This window comes from Bufo gargarizans, chromosome 4 (assembly GCF_014858855.1).
Source record: "Bufo gargarizans isolate SCDJY-AF-19 chromosome 4, ASM1485885v1, whole genome shotgun sequence".
Classification (NCBI taxonomy): domain Eukaryota; kingdom Metazoa; phylum Chordata; class Amphibia; order Anura; family Bufonidae; genus Bufo; species Bufo gargarizans.
Window position 1 is genome coordinate 96,023,065 of NC_058083.1, and position 25,478 is coordinate 96,048,542.

The following is a 25,478-nucleotide window of genomic DNA, read 5'->3' on the forward strand; positions in this document are numbered from 1 at the left end:
TTAGCAGGGTTTCCCAGGGCCATCCACATAGCCCTGCCCCAGAAGTGGAAGAGATTGAGTGCACCGATGCCCAACCACTTATGTTTCAAGATGAGTACATGGGAGGACCATCGCAGCACGTCTCGGATGGTGACGAAACACAGGTGCCAACTGCTGTGGCTTTCGAAAGTGTGCAGACCGACAAGGAGGGCAGGGGTGAAGACTGGGAGGAAGATTATGTGGAGGACGATGAGGTCCTCGACCCCACATGGAATCAAGGTCATGCGAGTTACCTGTGTAGTTCAGAGGAAGAGGCGGTGGTCGCACAGAGCCACCAGCACAGCAGAAGAGGGAGCAGGGTGCAAAAGCGGAGCAGCCATCCCCTAGACATTACGCCTGCTACTGCCCACCGAGCACACCAAAGCCAGCTCCAAGGCATTCCCTGGCGTGGCAGTTCATCAGACAATGTGCTGACGACAAGACAAAAGTGGTTTGTATGCTATGCAATCAGAGCCTGAAGCGAGGCATAAACGTTCTCAACCTGAGCACGACCAGGTATCTAAGTGCAAAGCACGAGCTGCAGTGGAGTAGACACCTCAAAAACTAAGAAAGGTTTCTGGCTCCTCCTGCTTCCTCTTCTGCTGCAGTCTCGGCCTCTTCATCCACCTCTGGAGTGACAGTGCCACCTGGCACCCTGCAAACAGAGGATCTGCCAGCAAAACCACCACCTGGGTCACCAAGCATCTCCACAATGTCCCACTAAAGCGTTCAGCTCTCCATCTCCCAAACACTGGAGCGGAAGAGGAAGTACCCCCCTACCCAACGCGATCCCTCACCCTGAATGCCAGCATTTCAAAATTACTGTCCTTTGAAATGATGTCATTCCATCTGGTGGAGACGGAGAGTTTTAAAAGCCTTATCTTGGTGACTGTCCCACAGTACGTCGTGCCCAGCCGCCACTACTTTTCCAGGCGTGCCATCCCTTCCCTGCACAACCAAGTAGGGGACAAAATCAGGTTTTTCCCTGCCAACGCCATCTGTGGCAAGGTCCACCTAACTACGGATACGTGGACCAGTAGGCAAGGTCAGGGACATTATATCTCCATAACAGCACACTGAGTAAATGCAGTTGCGACTGGGCCTGAGACGGATAGCAGTTTGGCGCATGTCCTTCCACCACCGAGGATTGCAGGGCACTTCAGTTTGCCTCCTGTTGCTTCCTGCTCCTACTCCGCTTCCTCATCCTCTACCGCCTCCTCATCCGGTCAGCGTAACACCTTCACCACTAACTTCAGCACAGCCAGGGGTAAACGACAGCAGGCAGTTTTAAAACGTATCTGTTTAGGGGACAAACCCCACACCGCGCAGAGCTGTGGACGGGTCTTGAACAACAGACCGATGAGTGGTTGGTGCCAGTAAGCCTCAAGCCCGGCCTGGTGGTGTGCGATAATGGGCGAAATCTCGTAGCAGCTCTGGGACTAGCCGGTTTCACACACATCCCTTGCCTGGCGCATGTGCTGAATTTGGCGCTGCAGAGGTTCCTTAAAAATTACCCCGATATGTCAGAGCTGCTGCATAAAGTGTGGGCCGTCTGTGCGCGCTTTTGGCGTTCTCACCCTGCTGCTGCTCGCCTGTCAGCGTGCAGCGTAACTTCGGCCTTCCAGCTCCACTGTCTCATATGCAACGTGCCCACAAGGTGGAACTCCACCTTGCACATGTTGGCCAGATTGTGCAAGCAGCAGGCGATAGTGGAGTTTCAGCTGCAGCACGCACGGGTGAGTCGCTCTGCGGAACAGCACCGCTTCACCACCAATGACTGGGCCTCCATGCGAGACTTGTGTTCCTTGTTGTGCTGTTTCAAGTACTCCACCAACATGGCCAGTGCCAATAACGCTGTTCTCAGCGTTACTATTCCACTTCTATGCCTCCTTGAAAAAACGCTTCTGGCGATGATAGAAGAGGATGTGGCACAGGAGGATGAGGAAGAGGGATCATTTCATAGGGTTTCTGGCCAGTCTTGCCCAAGTGGCTCTGAGGGTGGGTTCCTGCACCCATAAATGCCAGGTACACAATTGTCCAGCCAGGGCACAGTTCTGGAGGATGACGAGGTGGAGTATGAGGAGGAGGAGATGGAGGAGGAGGAACCGTGTTCACAGCAGGGTGGCACCCAAAACAGCTCATGGCCATCACTGGTGCATGCTGGTGGGATACAGAGGACACAGACGATACACCTCCCACAGAGGACAGCTTTTCGTTACCTCTGGGCAGCCTGGCACACATGAGCGATTACTTGCTGCAGTGTCTCTGCAATGACCGCCGAGTTGCCAACATTCTAACTTGTGCTGATTACTGGGTGGCCACGCTGCTGGATCCCCATTACAAGGACAATGTACCGTCCTTAATTCCGTCACTGGAGCGTAATCGTAAGAGCACACGCTGGTAGACACACTGCTGGTGGCATTTCCACCTGACAGCTGGGGCACAGTGGAAGCACAGAGCGAAGACAGAGGAGGAGGAAGAGGTTGCCAACACAGCTGGGGCACCACCAGCACCTCAGAAGGCAGGGTTAGCATGGCCGAAATGTGGAAAAGCTTTGTCAGCACACCACAACAACCAGCACCACCAGCTGATATGGAACATCTCAGCAGGAGGCAGCATTTCACCAACATGGTGGAGCAGTATGTGTGTACACGCCTACACGTACTGAATGACGGGTTTTCCCCCTTCAACTTCTGGGTCTCCAAATTGGGCACATGGCCTGAGCCTGCCCTTTACGCCTTGGAAGTGCTGGCCTGCCCTGCAGCCAGTGTAATGTCTGAACGTGTGTTTAGCACGGCAGGGGGCATCATCACAGACAAGCGCAGCCGCCTGTCCATAGCCATTGTGGACAAGCTCACGTTCATCAAAATGAACCATGCATGGATCCCACTGGACTTGCCCGTACCTTGTGCAAAATAGACATGTATACCAGCCTTAACCAGCCATTGTTATACTACAGCGCAATTGCTCATTGTTGTATTTTGGAAATTTCACACTCTTTTGGAGTGTACCCTAATAAAAAAAATTAAAAATTAAAAACAAAAACCAGCGTTGGCTACCTCGTCCTCCTTCACCGCCGCTTCCACCTACACCACTACATCCACCGCCTCCTCAAACTCCTACTCCATATGGACCTCCACCTCATAAATCAAATTTTTTTTTATTTGTACGTATTTTATTTTATGTAATTTCACTAATTTGTCTGTTAATTTTTTGCGTGCAATTCACCAATTTTTTTTGGGTGTGATATACCCCGGCTGTACCTAGTAGACAGGTAAAAACATTTCACTAATTTGTCTGTTACATTTTCGGGTGAAATTCACCAATTTTTGGGTGTGATATACCCATGCTCTACCTAGTGGACAGGTAACATTTCACTAATTTGTCTGTTAGATATTTGGGTGAAATTCCCCACTTTTTGGCTGTGATATACCCCCGCTGAACCTAGTAGACAGATAAAAACATTTCACTAATTTGTCTGTAACATTTTCTGGTGAAATTCACAAATTTTTGGGTGTGATATACCCCTGCTCTATCTAGTAGACAGGTAACATTTCACTAATTTGTCGGTTACATATTCGGGTGTAATTCACCAATTTTTGGGTGTGATATACCCCGGCTGTACCTAGCAGACAGGTAAAAAAAAAACACATTAATTTGTCTGTTACATATTCGGGTGAAATTCACAAATTTTTGGCTGTGATATACCCCTGCTCTACCCAGTAGACAGGCTAATAAATTTCACAAATTTTTCTGTTACATTCTTGGGTGACATTTTACTATTTTTGCAGTGAATAAACCCCTGCTCTGCAGAGGTGACAGGGACCGAAATGTAAAAAAAATCATCTGTTCCATTGGTGGGTGACATTAACCCATTTCTGGTGATGAAAACCCCCTGCTCTGCATAGGTGACAGGATATTATATTTGTTAAATTCGTCCTTAATTGGCTCTTTCATTCGATCCTTCTGCTTTAATAACTTGTACCACATTTTCAGCTGGATCACATTACAGCCCTTGACCTCCCTTGGATGTGGTCTCCCTTTCTTACGCTCCCTCTCCGACGTGGAACCCTGATTCGACAATAACCGTGATCAACATGGTAGGCAAAGAAAAGAACATCGAAAGTTGATAGAGAAGATATCCAAATGGATCGTGGACATCAGGGGGATGTGTGATCGGGCAGAAGTTATCTATAGTCAGCAAAGCGGCAGCAGGGCATCACCTGTCTAATGCTTTCAAATCCAAAATAATTCCCTATAATTTTTTATTAATCATTCCAATAACAGGGCATCTTAAGAGTATGTTTGCACACGCCTACACGAACTGACTGATGGGTCTGCCCCCTGCAACTTCTGGGTCTCCAAATTGGGCACATGGCCTGAGCTTGCCCTTTACGCCTTGGAGGTGCTGGCCTGCCCTGCAGCCAGTGTATTGTCTGAACGTGTGTTTAGCATGACTGGAGGGGGTTACCACAGGTTATATTTCCCAATGTTTTGGGGTGTACCCTAATTTTAAAAAATTAAAATAAATTTAAAACCAAAAAGCAGTGTAGGCTACCTCCTCCTCCTCCACTGCCGCTTCCACCTACACCGCCACATCCACTGCCTCCTCAACCTCCTACTCCATATGGACCTCGTCCGCCTAGATCAAGATTATTATTTTTTATTTTTACGTATGTTATGTTATTTAAAGTAATTTCCCTATCCACATTTGTTTGCAGAGCACTTGCCATGCTCTTAACCACATGTTGATGCTATTTGCAGCCCTCTAGCCCTTTCCATAACAATTTTACAGCCATTTTAGTGCTCCAAAGTCCGGGTCCCCATTGACTTCAATGGGGTTCAGGTTCGGGGTCAAGTTCGGGTCAAGTTCAGGTCCCGAACTCTAACTTTTTTGTGAAGTTCGTCCGAACCCGTAGAATCCGAACATCCAGGTGTCCGCTCAACTCTAATCATAAATGTGACACCGGCAGTGCTGGAAGTTAATGCCAGGTGCTGTGCTGCTCGTCTGCAGTGTGACACCCGCTCATCTGAAAGGGGCCTTAGTATCCCTAATGACAATCTGATAACAAGGTCTCCTGTTGTTGAAACCCTCTGCTTTAGTTGTAATTTATGGCAGAACCCTCGCCAACTGTTCAGTTTCCTTACATCATCTCCACATGGGAAAGGAAGAATTACACAGTCCTCTTTGACTACAGTTTCTCACCTGGAATCTCACATGTAGGGGGTGACTGCCTAGGTGCAGCTCTTGTACCCTGTATCTCTTTACCATCTTTGGAAACACACCAACAGTGCCCGGTGCTGCCATGACACTGCTTTGGTCTGTATTCTCCTTTTTCATCACAATCAGGTACAAACGCTCCTAATATTGGTTTCGCTGCACCGAGCACTTTCTGTCGTTCTTTTATGCAGGATGTTTCAGCTGATAATAATAATCATGTGTGAATAATGTAAACTGGTATGTAGTCCATCCACTATTTAATTGCATATTCTTCAATCTGCAGAAGCCGCTTTAGCCCCAACTTTCTCCTTTGTTGTAAAGAGGGATCCAAAACCAGTGACTGCCTCCTTCTTCATCACTTTAGAAATGCAATCACAACTAAAGCTAGGTGGTGGAATACTTGGACTGCACCCTGCCACCCCAGATCCAAGATCCCCTGGACTACTGGGCAGCCAAACTTAATTTGTGGCTGCATCTGGACAAGTTTGCCCAGCCAGTAGTGTGGCATCAGAGTGGGGGGCATAGTTACCCAAAGAAAACTCGCCTTTCCACCCAAAATGTTGAGAGACTAACCTTGGTGTGGATCAGCCAGGATTTCCACATGGCCGAGCCTGATGCATCAGACTAGATCATTCTGGCTGCCACCCCAAAACATTTTGAAAAAACACCCTTTTCTTCTGGCCACCTGCTTCAGCCACTATTCTGATGCTGCCACCTGCCTGATGCCACACATCTACTGCCATGTTCTCCTACTGCCACTATCTTGTGCTGTCACTGCCATTGCTCTCCCTCCCCCACCTCCCCACTCTGTGACGGGACCACTATGTTGACTCCTCTAGCTGTTGCCACCCTCTGTGACAGGGCCACTAGTGTCCTTGTTTGGTATTGTTGACATCACTTCGTGAAATGAATGTTATGAAAATAAGGCCCTAGGTTTCTTCTAAAGAATAATGCTATTATTTTTCCTTGGACTCCTGCTTAGGGGATGTCTGCTCTGGAAGTTTTTTTGTTATTAAGCCACTTTCAGACGAGCGAGTGTCACGCTGAGGACTCAGAGCCCAGCACCTGGCCTGAACTGCTGGGGTCACATAGCATTGTATTGATTTACGTAACCCTTAGGCTGGGTTCACACCTGAGAGTTCTGAAAGGAGCGCTCTGTATGCGCGATTGTACCGGCGTTTACAATCGCGCATACAGAGACAAGCAAACGCCCATTGTCGCGCGTTCCCGAAAGTCTATGTACGGGAACGCGCGACAAGACGCCCCAAAGAAGCTCATGTATTTCTTGGGGGGTCGGGCGTTTTACAGCACGATCGTACGCGCTGTAAAACTCCCAAGTGTGAACCATTCCCATAGGGAAGCATTGGTTTCTCCTTGTTGAGCGTTTTACAGCGTGTAGGAACGTGCTGTAAAACGCTCAGGTGTGAACCCAGTGTTAGATGTCTGGAATGTACTGCATTATGCCAGCATTATGCCAGTGTTATCTAATACATTTCAAAACTGTAAGGGTTACATAGGATCATAAATCAATATAATGCTATGTGACCCCGGCAGTGCTGGGAGTTCAGGCCTAATCCTGCGCTGCGAGTCCGCAGCGTGACACCCGTTCATCTGACAGGGGCCTTAGTATCCCTTATGACAAGCTGATAACAAGGTCTCCTGTTGTAACTTGGAGCCCTCTGCTTTAGTTGTAATTTATGGCAGAACCCACAACAAGTGTTCAGTTTCCTTACATCATCTCCACATGGGAAGTAAAGAATTATACAGTCCTTATTGACTATAGTTTCTCACCTGTGTCCTCGCATGTAGGGGGTGTCTGCCCAGGTCCGGCTCTTGTACCCTGTATCTCTTTACCATCTTTGGAAACACACCAACAGTGCCCGGTGCTGCCATGACACTGCTTTGGTCTGTATTCTCCTTTTTCATCACAATCCGGTACAAACGCTCCTAATATTGGTGTCGCTGCACCGAGCACTTTCTGTCGTTCTTTTATGCAGGATGTTTCAGCTGATAAGACTAATGTAGAAAAACAAATAATAATCATGTGTGAATGATGTAGAACTGGTATGTAGTCCATCCACTGATTTAATGGCATATTCTTCAATCTACAGAAGCCTCTTAAGGCTACTTTCACACTGGCGTTTCTGGGTCAGCTTGTTAGATCAGTTTCAGGGATCTCACAAGCAACCCAAAACGGATCAGTTTTGCCCCAATGCATTCTGAATGGATAAGGATCCGTTCACAATGCATCAGTTTGCCTCTGATCAGTCTCCATTCCGCTCTGGAGGCGGACACCAAAACGCTGCTTGCAGCGTTTTGATGTCCATCTGATGAAACTGAACCAAACGGATCCGTCCTGACTTACACTGTAAGTTAATGGGGACGGATCCGTTTTCACTGACACAATATGGTGCAATTTCAAATGGATCCGCCTCCCATTGACTTTCAGTGTAAGTCAAAACGGGTCCCTTTGCATTATCATGAACAAAAACGGTAATGCAAACGGATGCATTCTGAACGGATACAAGTGTTTTCATTATAGGTGCGGATCCGTCTGTGCAGATACCAGACGGATCCGCACCTAACGCAGGTGTTAAAGTAGCCTAAGCCCCAACTTTTTCCTTTGTTATAAAGAGGGATCCAAAACTAGTGACTGCCTCCTTCTTTATTACTTTAAAATGCAACAACCAAAGCTAGACAATGTCTTACTAGCGACAAATCATTTTATGTAATATTTTTGTAGTGGTATTTTTTAACACTTATAACTACCGGTAATAGTGTATATGCAGGGGGGTAGAGGAGTAAGTCAGGGTAAAGTACAATCTTCCCAGAAGCTACACATGTTGGATCCTGTTGTCCATGTGGAGTCTCTGAACCAGAACTCTCTTTACCATTTCCGTTAGCACACCAATAGTAACCGGTGCTGCCATGACACTGCTTTGGACTGTACTTGCCTTTTCATTACAATCGGGCATAAAAGCCCTAACAGTAGTAATGCCCCATCACAGCGGCCACCATTGGCCATAGACACAATGAGCAGGAAGGGACTTATTGACTTCTATTGGAAAGGGAGTGATGTGTGCAAAGGTCATTATGGAGTAGATATGACCTACTGTGAATGGTAGATTCTGTGGTACCTTTTTCATCACATTAAGGTACAAACTCTTCCAATAGGGGTTTCTATCCCTAAGACATTTCTGGTATTCTTTGAAGGGTTTTCAGCAGCTCTTATGCTTTTTTTCAACCATATTTCGCCCTTGGAGGAATGTGTTATTTTCCTGCCCACACTGCCTTTAAGTGCACTACAGAAGGACCTGGAAAAAGACGCAGCTTTTCTGAAGGCCAAGTCCTGCTTCAATTTATATTAAATGGGGGCATTGAATAATTGGGATAGGAACTGAAAATTGGGCTATAGATATCATTAAAGATAGAAATGGATATTATGAATTTAACCCCTTAAGGACTCAGCCCTATTTCACCTTAAGGACTTGGCCATTTTTTGCGTATCTGACCAGTGTCACTTTAAGTGCTCATAACTTTAAAATGCTTTGACTTATCCAGGCCATTCTGAGATAGTTTTTTTGTCACATATTGTACTTCATGACACTGGTAAAATGAAGTCAAAATTTTTTTTTTTTGCATAAAAAAATACCTAATTTACTCAAAATTTTGAAAAATTTGCAAATTTCAAAGTTTCAGTTTCTCTTTCTGTAATGCATAGTAATACCCCCCAAAATTGTGATGACTTTACATTCCCCATATGTCTACTTCATGTTTGAATTATTTTGGGAATGATATTTGATTTTTTGGGGATGTTACAGGGTTTAGAACTTTAGAAGCAAATATTGAAATTTTTCAGAAATTTACAAAAACCCAATTTTTAGGGACCACTACAGCTCTGAAGTCACTTTGCGAGGCTTACATAATAGAAACCACCCAAAAATGACCCCATTCTATAAACTACACCCCTCAAGGTATTCAAAACTGATTTTACAAACTTCGTTAACCCTTTAGGTGTTGCACAAGAGTTATTGGCAAATGGGGATTAAATTTGAGAATTTCATTTTTTTGCCTAATTTTCCATTTTAACCCATTTTTTCCACTAACAAAGCAAGGGTTAACAGCCAAACAAGACTGTATCTTTATTGCCCTGACTCTGCCGTTTACAGAAACACCCCATATGTGGCCATAAACTACTGTACGGCCACACAGCGGGGCGTAGAGTGAAAGGTGCACCGTTTGGTTTTTGGAAGGCAGATTTTGCTGGACTGGTTTATTTACACCATGTCCCATTTGAAGCCCCCTGATGCACCCCTAGAGTAGAAACTCCCTAAAAGTGACCCCATCTAAGAAACTACACCCCTCAAGGTATGCAAAACTGATGTTACAAACTTTGTTAACCCTTTAGGTGTTGCACAAGATTTAATGGAAAATAGAGATACAATTTCAAAATTTCACTTTTTTGGCAGATTTTCCATTTTAATATTTTTTTTCAAGTAACAAAGCAAGGGTTAACAGCCAAACAAAACTCAATATTTATGGCCCTGATTCTGTAGTTTACAGAAACACCTCATATGTGGTTGTAAACCACTGTACGGGCACACGGCAGGGCGCAGAAGGAAAGGAATGCCATACGGTTTTTGGAGGGCAGATTTTGCTGGACTGTTTTTTTTGACACCGTGTCCCATTTGAAGCCCCCCTGATGCACCCCTAGAGTAGAAACTCCACAAAAGTGACCCCATTTTAGAAACTACGGGATAAGGTGGCAGTTTTGTTGGTACTAGTTTACGGTACATATGATTTTTGGTTGCTCTATATTACACTTTTTGTGCGGCAAGGTAACAAGAAATAAGTTTTTGGGCACAGTTTTTTTTTTGTTATTTACAACATTCATCTGAAAGGTTAGATCATGTGGTCATTTTATAGAGCAGGTTGTCACGGACGCGGCGATACCTAATATGTATACAATTTTTTTTATTTATGTAAGTTTTACATAATGATTTCATTTTTAAAACAAAAAATGTTTTAGTGTCTCCATAGCCTAAGAGCAATAGTTTTTTCCGTTTTTGGGCGATTATCTTATGTAGGGTCTCATTTTTTGCGGGATGAGATGGCTGTTTTATTGGCACTATTCTGGGGTTCATATGACTTTTTGATCGCTTGCTATTGCACTTTTTGTGACGTAAGATGACAAAAATTGCTTTTTTAAACCGTTTTTTTTCATTTATATTTTTACGGTGGTCACCTGAGGGGTTAACTCATGTGATATTTTTATAGAGCCGGTCGATTCGGACACGGCGATACCTAATATGTATACCTTTTTTAAAATGTATGTAAGTTTTACACAATGATTTCATTTTTGAAACAAAAAAATCATGTTTTAGTGTTTCCATAGTCTAAGAGCCATAGTTTTTTCAGTTTTTCGGCGATTATCTTGGGTAGGGTCTCATTTTTTGCGGGATGAGATGACGGTTTGATTGGCACTATTTTGGCATACATGCGACTTTTTTGATCACTTTTATTACCTTTTTTGGGAAGTAAGGTGGGCAAAATTTCAATTTTCTCATAGTTTTTATTTTTTTATTTTTATGGCGTTCACCGTGCGGGGAAAGTAACATGACTGTTTTATAGATCAGGTCGTTACGGACGTGGCGATACCAAACATGTGTAGGGAATTTTTTTTTTTTTTCATTTTTAATTTGTGATAAATGTGTTTTTTGATTTTCACTTTTTTTTCACCTTTTCTTACTTTTTTTTTAACCAGACCCACTTGGTTCTTGAAGATCCAGTGGGTCTGATGTTTGTATAATACAGTACAGTACAATATATATTGTACTGTACTGTATTTTACTTACACTTTGTCTGAACAGATCTATGATATTAGCATAGATCTGTTCAGCACCATGGACAGCGGCGTCCTGTTGCCATGGGAACCTTCCCCCGCTGTGAAGTTGTGGCCACAACTTCGCAGACGGGGAAGGGTAAGGACTGGGGCTCCCTCCCTCTGTTACCCCATCCTGTCGGGGGGCTGCAAAGGCACAGCAGCCCCCCGATGGGAGAGGGAGGGAGCCGCATCTTACTGTTAACTCTTTCCATACAGCGGTCCGTACGGACCGCTGTATGGAAAGGGTGAAACGGCTGACATCCATTCACAGATGTCAGCCGTTTATACCAGGGTGTCAGCAATGTGCTAACACCCTGGTATACCCACTAGAAGCCAACGATTATTCGGCGGGAGGCGGGCGGGGGATCGCGATCCCGCCTGCCGCACCGCCCGCCTCCCGCACCGCCCGCAACACGCCCCCTGCACCTTCCACCAGGCTAAAATCATGCAGGGGTGCAGGGGGGGGGGGGGTGATACATATATATTTTCGGCACACTAAAGCTTCTGATTGCCGCGGTCAGAAACAGCAGAAATCGCTACAAACTGCAGGTCTGAATTGACCAGCGGTTTGCTGCGATCGCCGATACGGGGGGTCACATGACCCCCCCAAGCGTTGTGACAGGATGCCGGCTGAATGATTTCAGCCGTCATCCTGTGCGGATTAACCCCTGGGGAGCCACAATCTCACTTTAAACTCATGACGTACCGGTACGTCATGGGTCCTTAAGGACTCGGGATCCATGCCGTACCGGTACGTCATGGGTCCCTAAGGGGTTAAGGTCTGTGATGGAAATGGTATTATTTATGGTAAACTGTAGCTTTAAGGCTGGACAGGTCCTGTTCTTTCTGTCTTTCATATGATGTTGCTAAAGAATGCTAACCTTGAGATAAGATGCTGCACATGCTTTTTAATTACTAAAATGCTGTTAGTATGGTCAGGAAGTATTGTCTTATATGAATAACTACTCAAATTACGGTACTAGTTTCGATTTCCACCCCCTTGGCGATGTGCCTCCTTTGTTTTCATTACCTATAAGACTGTATGTTTTCATAATAAAGTTGGGAAATTGTTTGAGAACATAGCTGGGTCTTATGTGTTTTCTCCCGAGCTCGTATATTCTTTTATCTAATCGGGAGCTGTGGTGGGAGTAAGATTGCACTCAAAGGCCCTAAGTTTCTTCTAAAGAATAATGTTATTATTTTTCCTTGCACTTCTACTTTATCCCCTTAGTGACTAATGACGTACTTTGTACGTCATCATGTGGTGTTAGTTACCGCATCATGACGCACACAGTTACACCGGCATCTAGACGGCTCATACGGACAGCTGAGCTGTCTGGGCAAACGGCAGGAGACCAATCACAGCGGCCCCTGCCTTTGGATCACTGCGATTGGTCAGTCAGATCTGACTGACCAATAGCAGCATTCAGCAGTTCAGCTCCAATCTCCTTAGTGAGTGTTGAGGAGATTGGGGCTGCGCTGCTGTGTTTACTGTGCCCTATCACACCCCCTTTAGGATGGCCGAGCAGGACCAGGTAACACTGAGGGGGCCGACCCCCCACCCCTCCCCGCCCCCACAATTATTCAGTATGGCAGAGCGGAAGTAGATTGTCAGCTGTAACAGACAGCTGACAATCTAGTGTAACAGCCAACATCAGAGCTGGCACTGATGTCAACTCTTTAAACCTTTCCATGCCGTGGTCCATAGGGACCGCTGTATGGAAGGGGTTAACAGGGAGTAAGCTCCCTCCCTCCCCTATCGGGCATTGCGCTGCTGTGGCAACGTCCCGATTAATTTTAACAGAGGGAGGGAGCTCCCTCCTTCCTCCTCCGATCGGGCCGCTACTCTGCGGTGGCATCCAGGCTTGCCATGGTATGTAAGCCTGAAAGGTTTCTGTCAGGAGCCTGATTAGGGAAGTTACATTATTTTTACTGCCCACTGGGTGAACCTCGACAGCAATCAAGCATGTACCCCGTGACACCCGTGTGGATTTGGTGTTACTGCAACAGGTTGCATGCAGGAAACCTGTTCCTCGGCTGACTCCTTTTCCACTGCTACCGTCTCTTCCACTGCACCCCCCAGGCTCCCCAGAACCTATTCGACGTGCCAGGTGAGACGTTGCCATGCTGTGCTGTGGCTGTTGTACCTGGAAGCCTAGATCCACACCGGTCCTGCACTCCTTTCAGCTCTGCGGCCACAGGCCGATCAGTGGCTAACCCCACTCAATTTGACAGTTGGTAAAGTGGTGTGCGACAATGGTGCCAATATGCTGAGCGGGCTAAAAGAGGGCAAAATGACACACGTGCTGTGCATGGCACACGTCCTGAACTTGCAGTGATTCATTGCCAAATACCCCGGGGTCCAGTACATCTTGAGGCAGGCCAGGAAAATTTCTGGCCATTTTAGAAGATCTTACATGGCCATGGCTCATTTTGCTGACATTCAGTGGCGACACTACTTGCCCGTCCGACGTCTGATTTGTGACTGCCCAACGCAATGGAACTCCACCTTGTATATGCTTGATAGGCTGCTCCAGCAGAAATGTGCCGTTAATGACTACCTTTATGAACTCTGTGGCAGGACAGGTTCTGGGGAGCTTGGTTTCTTTTCACCACACCAGTGGCTGCTCATGCCCGACGGATGCAGACTTCTGCGGCCATTTCATGAGATCACCAAACTGGTCAGTCGCGGCCAGGGCGCCATCAGTGACATCGTACCTTACGCCTTATTTCTGGAGCGTGCATTGCATCGTGTCATTGATCAAGCCGTCGAGGAAGATGAGGAAGATGAGGAAGTCGCAATGCTGAATGAATTCCCGGGGGGAAGCTACTCCATCTGAGACAAGTCAGCAGGAGTCTGAAGAGGAGTGAGAGGAGGATGGTGCCTGGGGGGAGGAGGCGGAGCAAAAAGAGCAGGCTTTAAACTTATTGGGGATCCGTGGTGTTGTCCGTTGCTGGGGGGAGGAGACCGAGAACGACATTCTCCTGGGTGATGAGAAGGAGCCATGGGTCTCCACTGCTTCCAATTTAGTGCAAATGGAGGCCTTAATGCTCCAGTGTTTGAAGAGGGACCCCCGTATAAAAAGCATAAGGGGCAAGGACCTGTACTGGGTGGCAACGTACTTAGACCCCCGGTACAAACACAAAATGGCGGACATGTTACCAACATCACAGAGGGCTGTCAGAATGCAGCATTTCCAGGCCTTGCTGACAAGAGATGCTGCATTCTGTTGTTGCGGGCACTGGCAGAGGAATTTCCACCCACAGCGAAACAGGTGCGGGTACCAATCCTACCGCGCCTGGAAAAAGAGGGCGGTTTGAAGATGTGTTGGTCACTTCAGATATGAGATCATTCTTCCAGCCAACCCATCGACAGCCGCCTTCCGGATCCAGCCTCAGGGAAAGCCTAGTCCAACAGGTGTCTGACTACATCGGGTTAATGGCCGATGTGGACGCTTTGAGAAGCGAGGAACCCCTGGTCGACTGGCTGTGCAGGCTTGACCTGTGGCTAGAGCTGGAACAATTTGCCATGGAACTCTTGGCTTGCCCCTTGTCGAGTGTCCTGTTCTAAAGAACATTCAGCGCAGCAGGGGGGTTCATGACCGATAAGCGCACTTGCCTAGCTCACTAAAGTGTGGACTATCTCACATTTAAAAAAATGAATGAGGCATGGATCTGGGAGGAATTCAACACCTGTGATGACCACCAGTGTTGATCACGAATATTCGAATTGCGAATTTTAATCACGAATATCGACATTTCGAGAATTCGCGAATATTTTGAATATGGCAAAATATATTCGTAATCGCGAATATTAGTTTTTTTTTGTGAAATAACAGTGTATGCAATTTTTTATGCGAATTTTCGCAATAAAAAAAATAAATAATGCCTGCAGATCACAAATTCGCGAATTCTCGAATATATGGCGAATATTCGCCAAAATATTCTCGAAATATCGCGAATTCGAATATTGCCCCTGCCGCTCATCACTAGTGACTACGTGTAATTGAATTTCCTCATGCCAGCCCACACATATCCGCCACCACCCAGAACAAAGAATGGTCCTTGCCTTGTATATACAGTCGCATAAAAGGCCTTTTATGTCAGGTGAATGCCTAATTTTTGGGGCCTGCACTGGCCAACAGTTACATATTTATCCTGTGACTGCCTAATGTACCTCCAGCCACAGAATTCAAAGTTTTTTGCTGTAAGATGAATGCCTATTGCCTAATTTTTGGGGCCTGTACTGGCCACATAATCACACACTTATCTCACTCTTCTGCCTCTCATTATGGTGGCGTATGAACCGCATTCACCAAAAGGACCTTCTAATGTCGCAGGGTCATGTGACTGTGCCCCCCACCCTGTACTGTGCCCCTCACCCCGTACTGTGCCCCCTTATACCCTGCATTGTGACCTCTTACCACACCCAGTGCAGTGCCCCGAGTCATTTGCTGTCCTGTGCCCTCTTATACCCTTTTTTCCGGTCACGGTATGGTGGTGTTATCCGGTCACCGTACAGAGGTATTATCTGCTCAATGTATGGTGGTGGTATCCAATAACTGGATGGCCATAACTATATCCCTTTCCCTGCCCACGCCATCCTTTTTATACCTGGCATGAGCATGAAAAATATGCAGATTGCAGTGCTATGTACCTTTGCGCCACAATCTGTGTCAGAAATACGCCTAACATAGACGTATTTATATATAAAAAATGACCACCTAATTGTATTACTATTTGGGGGTAGGGCTAATATCTTTATATTATATAGATTCTAGTGTATTATACTGTGCCCTGTATTTCTCAGTAGAAAATGATCCTTGGTAAACACAGTCCTCATCCCTGACCACCAGGACCAGTTAGCGCTCTGTCAGTACATGGCGGCCTCCCCTCTCCACCACGCTGCTCCGCTGTGTACTGGTCCTTATTCTGACACTAGGGATGGGTTCACATCCTATTTTTGCCATCCATTTAATGCATTCCAAAAATGTATGCGTTAACAGATGCCTCAGACTGATGCTAAACAGTGGTGTCCATTCACCATAGAGTTCCATGGTAGAAAAAAAAATGTACGTTAACGAATGCATTTTTTAAATGGACTCTGCAGGATACAAAAACGTGGAGTGCTGCACATTTGTATACATCAAACCGAGGAAATAAAAAAAAATTAGGCTCCAGCAGGGCACATTTTTGAGAGTTTCCCTTTAAGACGCATAAAAATGGCCCCTGATTAAAATACATATTTTTTGTGGGAATTTTTGCCAATGAATTTATTACTGTCCATGTTGTGGGACTATTTGTGTACTTCTAGTAAGTGTTTTCTGGCTGCAAATATGACCTGAAGGTTTTTCAGGTTCGCTTGCCATTAAAGTGAATGGGGCCCGCCAAGAACGCATGGTTTGCGAACATTTAAACGCAAACGCGCATTCGCGAATTGTCCCAGCCGATGTTCGGCCATTACTACTGGTCACAAAGGTGCAAAATGGTCCAGTCATTAAGGGGTTAAAGTGGATGTCTGCTCTGGAAGTTTTTTTGTTATTAGTGTCCCTAATGACAAGCTGATCACAAAGTGTCCTGTGTTTTGAGCCCTCTGCTTTAGTTGTAATTTATGGCAGAACCCCAGAACAAGTGTTCAGATTCCTCAGAGCAATCCAATATGGGAAAGGAAAAATTACACACTCCTCATTGACTATAGTTTCTCACCTCGGTCCTCGCATGTAGGGGGTGTCTGCCCAGGTGCAGCTCTTGTACCCTGTATCTCTTTACCATCTTTGGAAACACACCAACAGTGTCCGGTGCTGCCATGACACTGCTTTGGTCTGTAGTCTCCTTTTTCATCACAATCCGGTACAAACGCTCCTAATATTGGTGTCGCTGCACCGAGCACTTTCTGTCGTTCTTTTATGCAGGATGTTTCAGCTGATAAGACTAATGTAGAAAAACAAATAATAATCACGTGTGAATGATGTAGAACTGGTATGTAGTCCATCCACTGATTTAATTGCATATTCCTTAATATGCAGAAGCCGCTTTAGCCCCAACTTTCTCCTTTGTTGTAAAGAGGGATCCAAAACCAGTGACTGCCTCCTTCTTCATTACTTTAAAATGCAACCACAACTAAAGCTAGGTGGTGGAATACTTGGACTGCACCCTGCCACCCCAGATCCAAGATCCCCTAGACTATTGGGCAGCCAAACGTGATTTATTGCTGCAACTGGCCAAGTTTGCCCTGGACAAACTTTCCTGCCCAGACAGTAGTGTAGCATCAGGGCAAGTAATTAGTGCGGCGGGGGCATAGTTACCCCAAAGAGAACTCACCTTTCCACCCAAAATGTTGAGAGACTAACCTTTGTAAAGATGAATCAGGCATGGATCAGTCAGGATTTTAACTCACCAGTGCCTGATGCATCAGACTAGAGAATTCTGGGTGCCACCCCAAAACTTTGTTAAAAAAAAAGACAATTTTCTTCTGTCCACCTGCTTCAGCCACTATTCTGATGCTGCCACCCGCCTGATACCACACACCTGCAGCCATATTCTCCTACTGCCACTATCTTGTGCTGTTACTGCCACTGCTGTTGCCAACCACCTCCCCACTATGTGACGGGACCAATGTGTTGACTTCTCTCGTTGTTGCCACCCTCTGCGATGGGGCCAATAGTGTCCCTATTTGGCCTTGTTGACATCACCATGTATTTTATCTTTCTTCTGATCTGTCAGAAGGATGGCAAAATTAAAAACACAACAGATCCTGTCTTTGGCGCATCCGTAAGACCTCTATCACATGGTCCCTATTTTGTATCAGGATATGCTCTTGATTTGGAAGCCAAAAGCAGGAGTGGGTACAAAACACAGAAGACATGCAAACTTTCCAATCACGTGTCATCTCTGGTTTGAATCCACTCCTGTTTTTTTTTTTTTTACCTTACCAATACTGATGGATTACTGACCAAATGCTGACCATGTAAGGGCGGATGCTCAAAAGAAAGTATTCATTTTTTTGGGGTTGTTCTTGTGATGGATCAGAAGAAGGGAAAAATAAACAGTAACGTCAACACAAACTTATTGCTAACACCCTCCCCACTGTGTCAGGGGGACACTACTTGTATCAGGGTGTAAAAGAACAGGTTCTGTAAAAAGTCTATGTGGAGTCAGCAGATGATGTAAAAGGAGTGCACTCCTTCTCTCTATAGTAGACTCTTGGGCCACTGCACGGTTCTGTATACCTGACGCTAACATTGACCTGTAAGGCTAAGTTCACACTTCAGCTATTTGGTCAGTTTTGGCCCCCGTAACTGACCAAATAAGTTAAGTGTGAATTGATTCTAAGGCTGGATTCACATGATGTTTTTTCCATCCTTTTAACGTATACAAAAAAACGTATAGGTTAAATGGATGCCTCAGACTGATTCTGTATAGTGGCACACGTTGACCATAGAGTTCCATTGTAGAAAAAAAAGGTATATGTTATATATGTAAAGAGAATGATCCACCCCCATAAAAAATGTTATGTTAACATTTGCCAGAATAATATGACACTAGAGTGGACCATCTATCTCAGGGGAATGTTTCTGGTGGGACACTTATTGTAGTGCACCTCAGATAACAATAAAAAAGGGAGGTCCTAATCTCCATGTCTGATGCATGTCCCTTACTATTGCAGGTACAGTGATGATAAGACACACCTAGGTTTTTGAGGAGGAAGATAAGGAAATAAATAGTTTGAACCAAATAGTGTGCTTTTGGTGAGTTTTGAACTAATGGGGGTCTGTGGATGACACACTGTTATAGAGGGATCTGTGGGTGACACACTGTTATATGCAATCTGTGGATGACACTGTTATGGGGGATCTGTGGATGACACACTGTTATGGGGGATCTGTGGATGACACACTATTATAGGGGATCTGTGGATGACACACTATTATAGGGGATCTGTGGATGACACACTGTTATGGGGGATCTGTGGATGACACACTGTTATGGGGGATCTGTGGATGACACACTGTTATGGGGGATCTGTGGATGACACTGTTATGGGGGATCTATGGATGATACACTGTTATGGGGGATCTGTGGATGACACACCACACTGTTATGGGGGATCTGTGGATGACACACTGTTATGGGGGATCTGTGGATGACACACTGTTATGGGGGATCTGTGGATGACACTGTTATGGGGGATCTATGGATGATACACTGTTATGGGGGATCTGTGGATGACACACTGTTATGGGGGATCTGTGGATGACACACTGTTATAGAGGATCTGTGGATGACACACTGTTATAGAGGATCTGTGGATGACGCACTGTTATAGAGGATCTGTGGATGACACACTGTTATGGGGGACCTGTGAATGCAGCACTGTTATGGGGGATCTGTGAATGACATACTGTTATGGGGGAATCTGTGGATGATGCACTGGTATGTGACTATAACCCTCATCATCCTAAAGAATTCACCCATGTACTTCAGTACTGTACATTGGTGTATTTTTAAGGATGAGGGGGATTATAGTCACATTAAATATAAACACTGTCCAGGGACTGTGCCATTATTGGCCTGTGTTTATATTAAATATGACTATAAGCTCCCTCATGCATAGTACATCGGCGGATTCCTATAGATATAGTCATATTTAACACACATTTAATTTTTAGACCGGCCCCTGAGCTGTCACTCACCCAGGACTTTAGGTGACAGGCCAGGGAATAGCACAGGGCAACAGAGAGCCAGTAAAACTCTATTGCTTTCTCACTCACAGCAGAAGCGACGGAGCTCTGTAACAGCGGCGCTCATGGTACGGCAATGGGAGGGAGTAAGCTGATTGGTAGAGGCAGGGGAGCAGCAGTAGTTCTCTCTGGCACACACCACCAATCAGCGTTACATGCATGCGGGCGGCAATGCAGAGGAGAGGAACTGCTCTCCCCTCTTCTCCTCCTCTGGTATGGAGCGGACCCGGCTGGCAGATCTGTGGTAAGGACGTATGGGCTGGCAGCATTTAGCATCAGTGAATGCCTAACTGCCGCCGCCCGCCCCACACTTAATGAGCTCGCTCAGGAGCAGCCTTAGTAATAGCTCCTACTGTCCTTCAATAGGGCCGGCCATCTTGATTTGAGGCACATTCGCTTTATAAGACACACTGACCTTTTCCCCCACTTTGGGGGGAAAAGAGTGTGTCTTATAAAACGAAAAATACGGTAAGTAATGACTGAGGATTTGATGGTAATGTACAACTACTATGTAGTATGAAAAGACACTTATTGTACCTCAGATAACAAGAAGAAGGAAGGTCCTGATCTCCATGTCTGATGCATGTTCCTAATTATTGCAGATGAACGAAAAAAAACAACCACACCAGTCTCAACTCATTAGGCGTGCAACAAAAATGTCGGCGAGGATGGGATTGAGTGACAATTCATAGACGATACAGAGCAGAACTCAGAGATAGAAAAGAACCGACTGTAAAGTGCAGCCATCTTAGTGATATCCTGTGAGTGTCCCCTCAGTGAGGTCCTGCACAGCAGACTGACAATGGATGTGGAGAGATGCATTAATGACATTAGTGAGTGCTTCCTGCAGTTAACATTTGATGAACTGGTTGCTGTTAGCAAATATATTAAAGGGCCAGGGGAGCAAATCTCCAAAGGCAGAACCCGCAGGCACCTCAACAGGCTGCTTGATGAAGTGGGAGAAACAGAGGATAAAGATGTTACCTGTCTGGTCATCCAAAAGTGCATTACAGATCTGCATTCAGAGGCAAAGGCGGCGGCACAGGCAAAAGAGAATGAGACCCTGACAGAACAGACTCAATTGGAAGATTTAAAGGCACAATACTTCGCATTGCAAAAAACATTCCAGGAATCTAGCAAGCTGTTAGAAAAAGCTCTAGTTTCTGAGACATCAAGTCAAGCAAAGCAAAAAGTGTCAGAAAAAGAGACTAACCACAGAAAATGTTGCCAGAAATGTTTCGGCTCAGCTCCTGCAGAATTTCAGAGAAGCATGGAAGAATGCTTAGAAGGACTGAGAGATAGTATCTATCAACCATATCTTAATGATAACCTGGTTCACAGTAAGTCTTTCACTGAACATGTGGAACATTTATGGACTGTGCTTCAGCGCTATCAACAGCATGGAATCAAGCTGTGAGGAAAATGGATTATTATTTACTGGCAGCCCTGATTGTCACTTGATTCACCTTTTGGCATGTACATCAGTGTACATGCAAAATAAGTTCCCACCCCCCCAGCCATTTGATTGTCAGGTTGCAAGGAAGAAAACCTCAGGGGTCCAGGCTTCAAGGAGGCCTCAGGTGGAGAATGTCAAACCTCTATCAGCCAGTTTGGAGGCAAGCTAAATCCTGCAGGAAACCCCCCCAGCAGGAGGTATCAGCCCTTGCCAGGATCAAGGATACCTTCCAGACATGTTGGCACCTACATTTCATAAGGAATTATAATTTGCCCGGCTATTGCAGGCGCTAACCGGATACATATTTATGTCCCGGTGGCCACGATGTAGGTGCCCATGGTCTTTGTTTGATGGGGGGATGCCAGGGAAAGGAGATATCACTATCTCCCTACAGAAACCCAATACCGGTACCATGTTTGGACTCTAGTTGTAGCCGGAACCCAGGTGGATCAATTGGGCCTGGAACCATCTTCCTGCGACATTCTGGTCTTCGGCTATGAGCCCTATGGGTCATTTGCTCCCAGCACCAGAGAAGGAGGTGTGGACCCTACCTATAGGCGAGGAGGGGAGCGTCCGGCTACAGGTCATAATCCCATGCAAGCCAGAGGGCGGGGTCTTCCTCTGTAGAAAAGTCACATCATGAAATGTGTTTAGAGGGACCCAGGAACTAGCTGAAATCACAGCCCTTCATGTGGACTGCAGCAAAGAACACAGCACAACCAAAAGGAACTTTCATCTTACCCGGTAACTGACTTTTACTCTGCTTAACTCTGTTGTACCCATATAACCTGTATCTGTAACCTAAGACCACTGTATATATTCTTTGTGTATATTGTGTTATATCTAGTGTGCCCTTACGACGATTAAATATATAATTTAATCTTGTGCTATCTTGTATCTTGATCACGAATCCCCACGTCTGTGTTTTGTGCCTAGTTATAAGTTACCGTGGGTTGGTTTCTCACCCTATATAATCCCGTTAGCAGACTGAGCTTATATAAAACGAGAGCTGGTGGCAGATACCCGGGCTGAGACAGCGCTGTTTTCACTGACGCAGTGAAAAGGCTCTCTCAGCTTGTTGCCTCTCTGTGCCAACGTGGACAGGAGGTGTATGTGTAAACTTTACTAAGCTGACCTTACCTGCTCCTCTGGAGGGCGTAACATTTTTTTGGTAACCCGTGACCATACCGCGGCTCGTGAGCTCAACATAGGTGACGTCAAGCTGGCACGAGGTGTGGTATTCGTCATACAAGCTAACACCAAAAAAATGCGAGCTGTTCAAAAGACAAGTCCGGTTTCTTGGTAAGATTGTTTCTGGTGATGGTTATACTATGGATGCAGCAGAAATTGCTCCAGTAATGGCTGTGAAAAACAAGCCTCAATTTACAGTGGAAGAGCTTAGAAAAAGACTAGGTTTTCTGTCCTACTACCGGACATATATTCAGAATTTCTCCCAGATTGCCGCTCCACTGTATGATCTACTGTCTGCAGGGCCAAGTTCCCCATCAACCACAGAAAAGAAATCAAAAAGCCAATCAATTTGACTGGCCATCATCAAGAAATGATGGGATATCTGGACTTTAACAACCCATTTATGCTGCACTGTGATGCATCTCAGGAAGGCCTTTGTGCTGTCCTATATGAAAAACTAAATTGCAAGTTGAGAGTTATCAGTTATGGTTCAAGAACTCTTACTACAGCAGAGAAAACTACCATTTGCACTCTGGTAAACTTGAGTTTTTGGCAATGAAATGGGTAATATGCAACCGTTTTAGAGGCTAATTTTACTACAGTCCATCATTTGTGGTATAAACAGACACTAATCCACTTACCTACGGTATGTTCTCACTACAGCAAAATTAAATGTGACTGGCCATAGGTGGGTATCAGAACTGGCAGACTTCAATTTTAGCATTAAATACCATCCAGGGAAAGCAAATGCAGATGCTGATTGATTGTCTAGAATGCCACTATATCCTGACCAATACATTAAGGAATGCTCTCAAGAAATCAGTTGCAAGCTATTGGTAGCACTGTACAAGCAGTTCATATACAAGAGAAGAAACATACGCCATGGTGGTGTCCTGTAACTTTAGAAAGTGCGGTTGGGGAAGCTGAACAAAGCCCCATAGCAAGCGTTAACCAGCTCCCAAAAGAAACAATCAGAAAAGCACAAGAAGACAAGATCATTGGGACACTGCTACACTAAAAACATCAAAATAGATTTTCAGCTAAGAGGAAGAGAAAAGCAGAGCCACCAGCTGTAACTGCCTTATTCAGAGCATGGCCTAAATTATACCTCAACTCAGATGGTATTTTTTATAGGAAGACTAGCCATAACGTACAATTAGTCATGACAAAAGTCTACCACAGGACAGTATTCAAAGAACTCCATAAACAAATGGGGTACTTGGGAGTAGAAAGAACTGTCAATCTTGTGAGAGAAAGCTTCTTCTGGCCATACATGCAGAAGGATATTGACCATTAAGTCACCAGAGAATGGTGCTTAAAAGATGTATGAAAGATAAACGTCCCAATAAACCAACCAGAGCACCATTGAACAACATTGTCTCCACTTATCCCTTTGAACTGGTATCCATAGATTTTTTTGGCATCTGGAAAAGTTCAAAGGAGGATATGAGTACATCCTTGCTGTAATGGATCATTTTACAAGATTTGCACAGGCATATGCTACCACAAACAAGTCTGGTAAGACTGCATCAGACAAAATATTTCATGATTTTGCTCTAAAGTTTGGGTTTCCAACAAAATTACACTATGCTCTGGGAACAGAATCTGAGAATCAGTTATTTGTCAAGACTTGGATAAGACTTGGAAAATACTGCAGAATTCGGAATTCTCATTCAACTCCATATCACCCAGAGGGTAATGGACAGGTTGAATGTTTCAATCGTACATTGTTGTCAATGTTGAGGACTCTTACAGAAGAAGAAAAGGAAGACTGGAAGAACTCTTTGTCAAAAGTTGTTTACACTTGCAATTGTATAAAAGGCAACAGGGTAGTCACCTTTCTACCTATTGTATGGTCAATCACCAAGACTTCCAATTGATATAGTATAGTACAGTTTCAGAGAAGTACAAAACTTACGCAGATTATGTTACTATCAGGAAAAAGAGTATGACAGAAGCTTATAAAATAGCTTCAGAAACAGCAAAGAAGTCAGCAGGTAAAAGCAAGGAATACTATGACCAGAAAAGTCATTGCGCTGAACTTACTCCAGGAAGTAGAGATCTAGTGAAGAACTTAAATGAGAAAGGGGGACCAGGAAAACTTTTCTCTTATTGGGAACATAAGATTTATGTTTTTGTGAGACGAAAACATGAAAACAGTGTATGAGGCAAAACCAGAAGTCATGTGGCAACAGATCAAGGATTTTGCACCATAATCTGTTATCTTGTGACTATCTTCCAGATGAACAGCAGACTGCTGAATTATTAAGCAAGAAAGATCCTCCAAACCAACGTGACCAAAACCAACATCACATGTAGAATATGAAACTGATGAAGAAGATGATATGTATTCATTAAGTTCACCTTCGAAAGATAACTGTACAGCACAAAGCAGTAAACTTAATCCTGAAGCAGCGGATTTTGAATCACAAAATTCATCAGAGATCTTGGCATCACCTGAAGGTCTACTGTCAGATTCAGAGAAGTCATCAAAGGAATCTGCAATGACTAAGAATTGATTAAGAAATCTGAACCAACAGATCCAGTAAGAGATGAAGAAACAGGAACTTCAAACCAAAAGCCGTTGAAAGATCTTCTGTTGTGAGAGAAAGGCAAAGGCTTGTTACACTTACTTATGATACCGTAGGAGAACCAAGTATGGTACCAAGAAGTTTTCATGCTAAACAGGTAGTGACAACTATTGGCCAAGAGAAACAACCTGAATGGTACCTACCATCCACATGTTTCGTGGAGAACTGTGAGCTGATGTAAAGACTATTTACATTCAAAGCAATTGTGCTGTTAACTTTTTTCTGTTAATATGGCAATTTTTCTAGTTGTTTACGTATAGAAAATGTGATGTTACATGGTCAGAGGGTCATATTTAGTAAAAGTTAGACCTGTTTAATCACTATAACTTTACTATAACTTGGTGTAAACTCTAAATAAAAGTCATTTGACCAATAT

At 44.9% G+C, this 25,478-nt stretch overlaps 1 protein-coding gene across 11 annotated transcripts in view; it reads right to left on the reverse strand.

The window, feature by feature from the left end:
• The window catches only part of LOC122936250 (saxiphilin-like), a 189,568-nt gene that overhangs the window by 117,856 nt on the left and 46,234 nt on the right, over window positions 1-25,478 (reverse strand). For 7 of the 11 annotated variants that reach the window (XM_044292361.1, XM_044292364.1, XM_044292360.1 and 4 more), the window contains 3 exons: window positions 16,830-17,054; window positions 7,031-7,255; window positions 5,225-5,440 (listed from right to left, as the gene is read on the reverse strand). The exons of 1 other annotated variant lie outside the window; for it this stretch is intronic. In XM_044292361.1, coding sequence (XP_044148296.1) covers window positions 5,225-5,440; window positions 7,031-7,255; window positions 16,830-17,054 — 666 coding nt within the window. The remainder of the gene's footprint in view (window positions 1-5,224; window positions 5,441-7,030; window positions 7,256-16,829; window positions 17,055-25,478) is intronic. 3 more of the 11 variants (XM_044292365.1, XM_044292363.1, XM_044292359.1) reach the window with 1 other exon arrangement.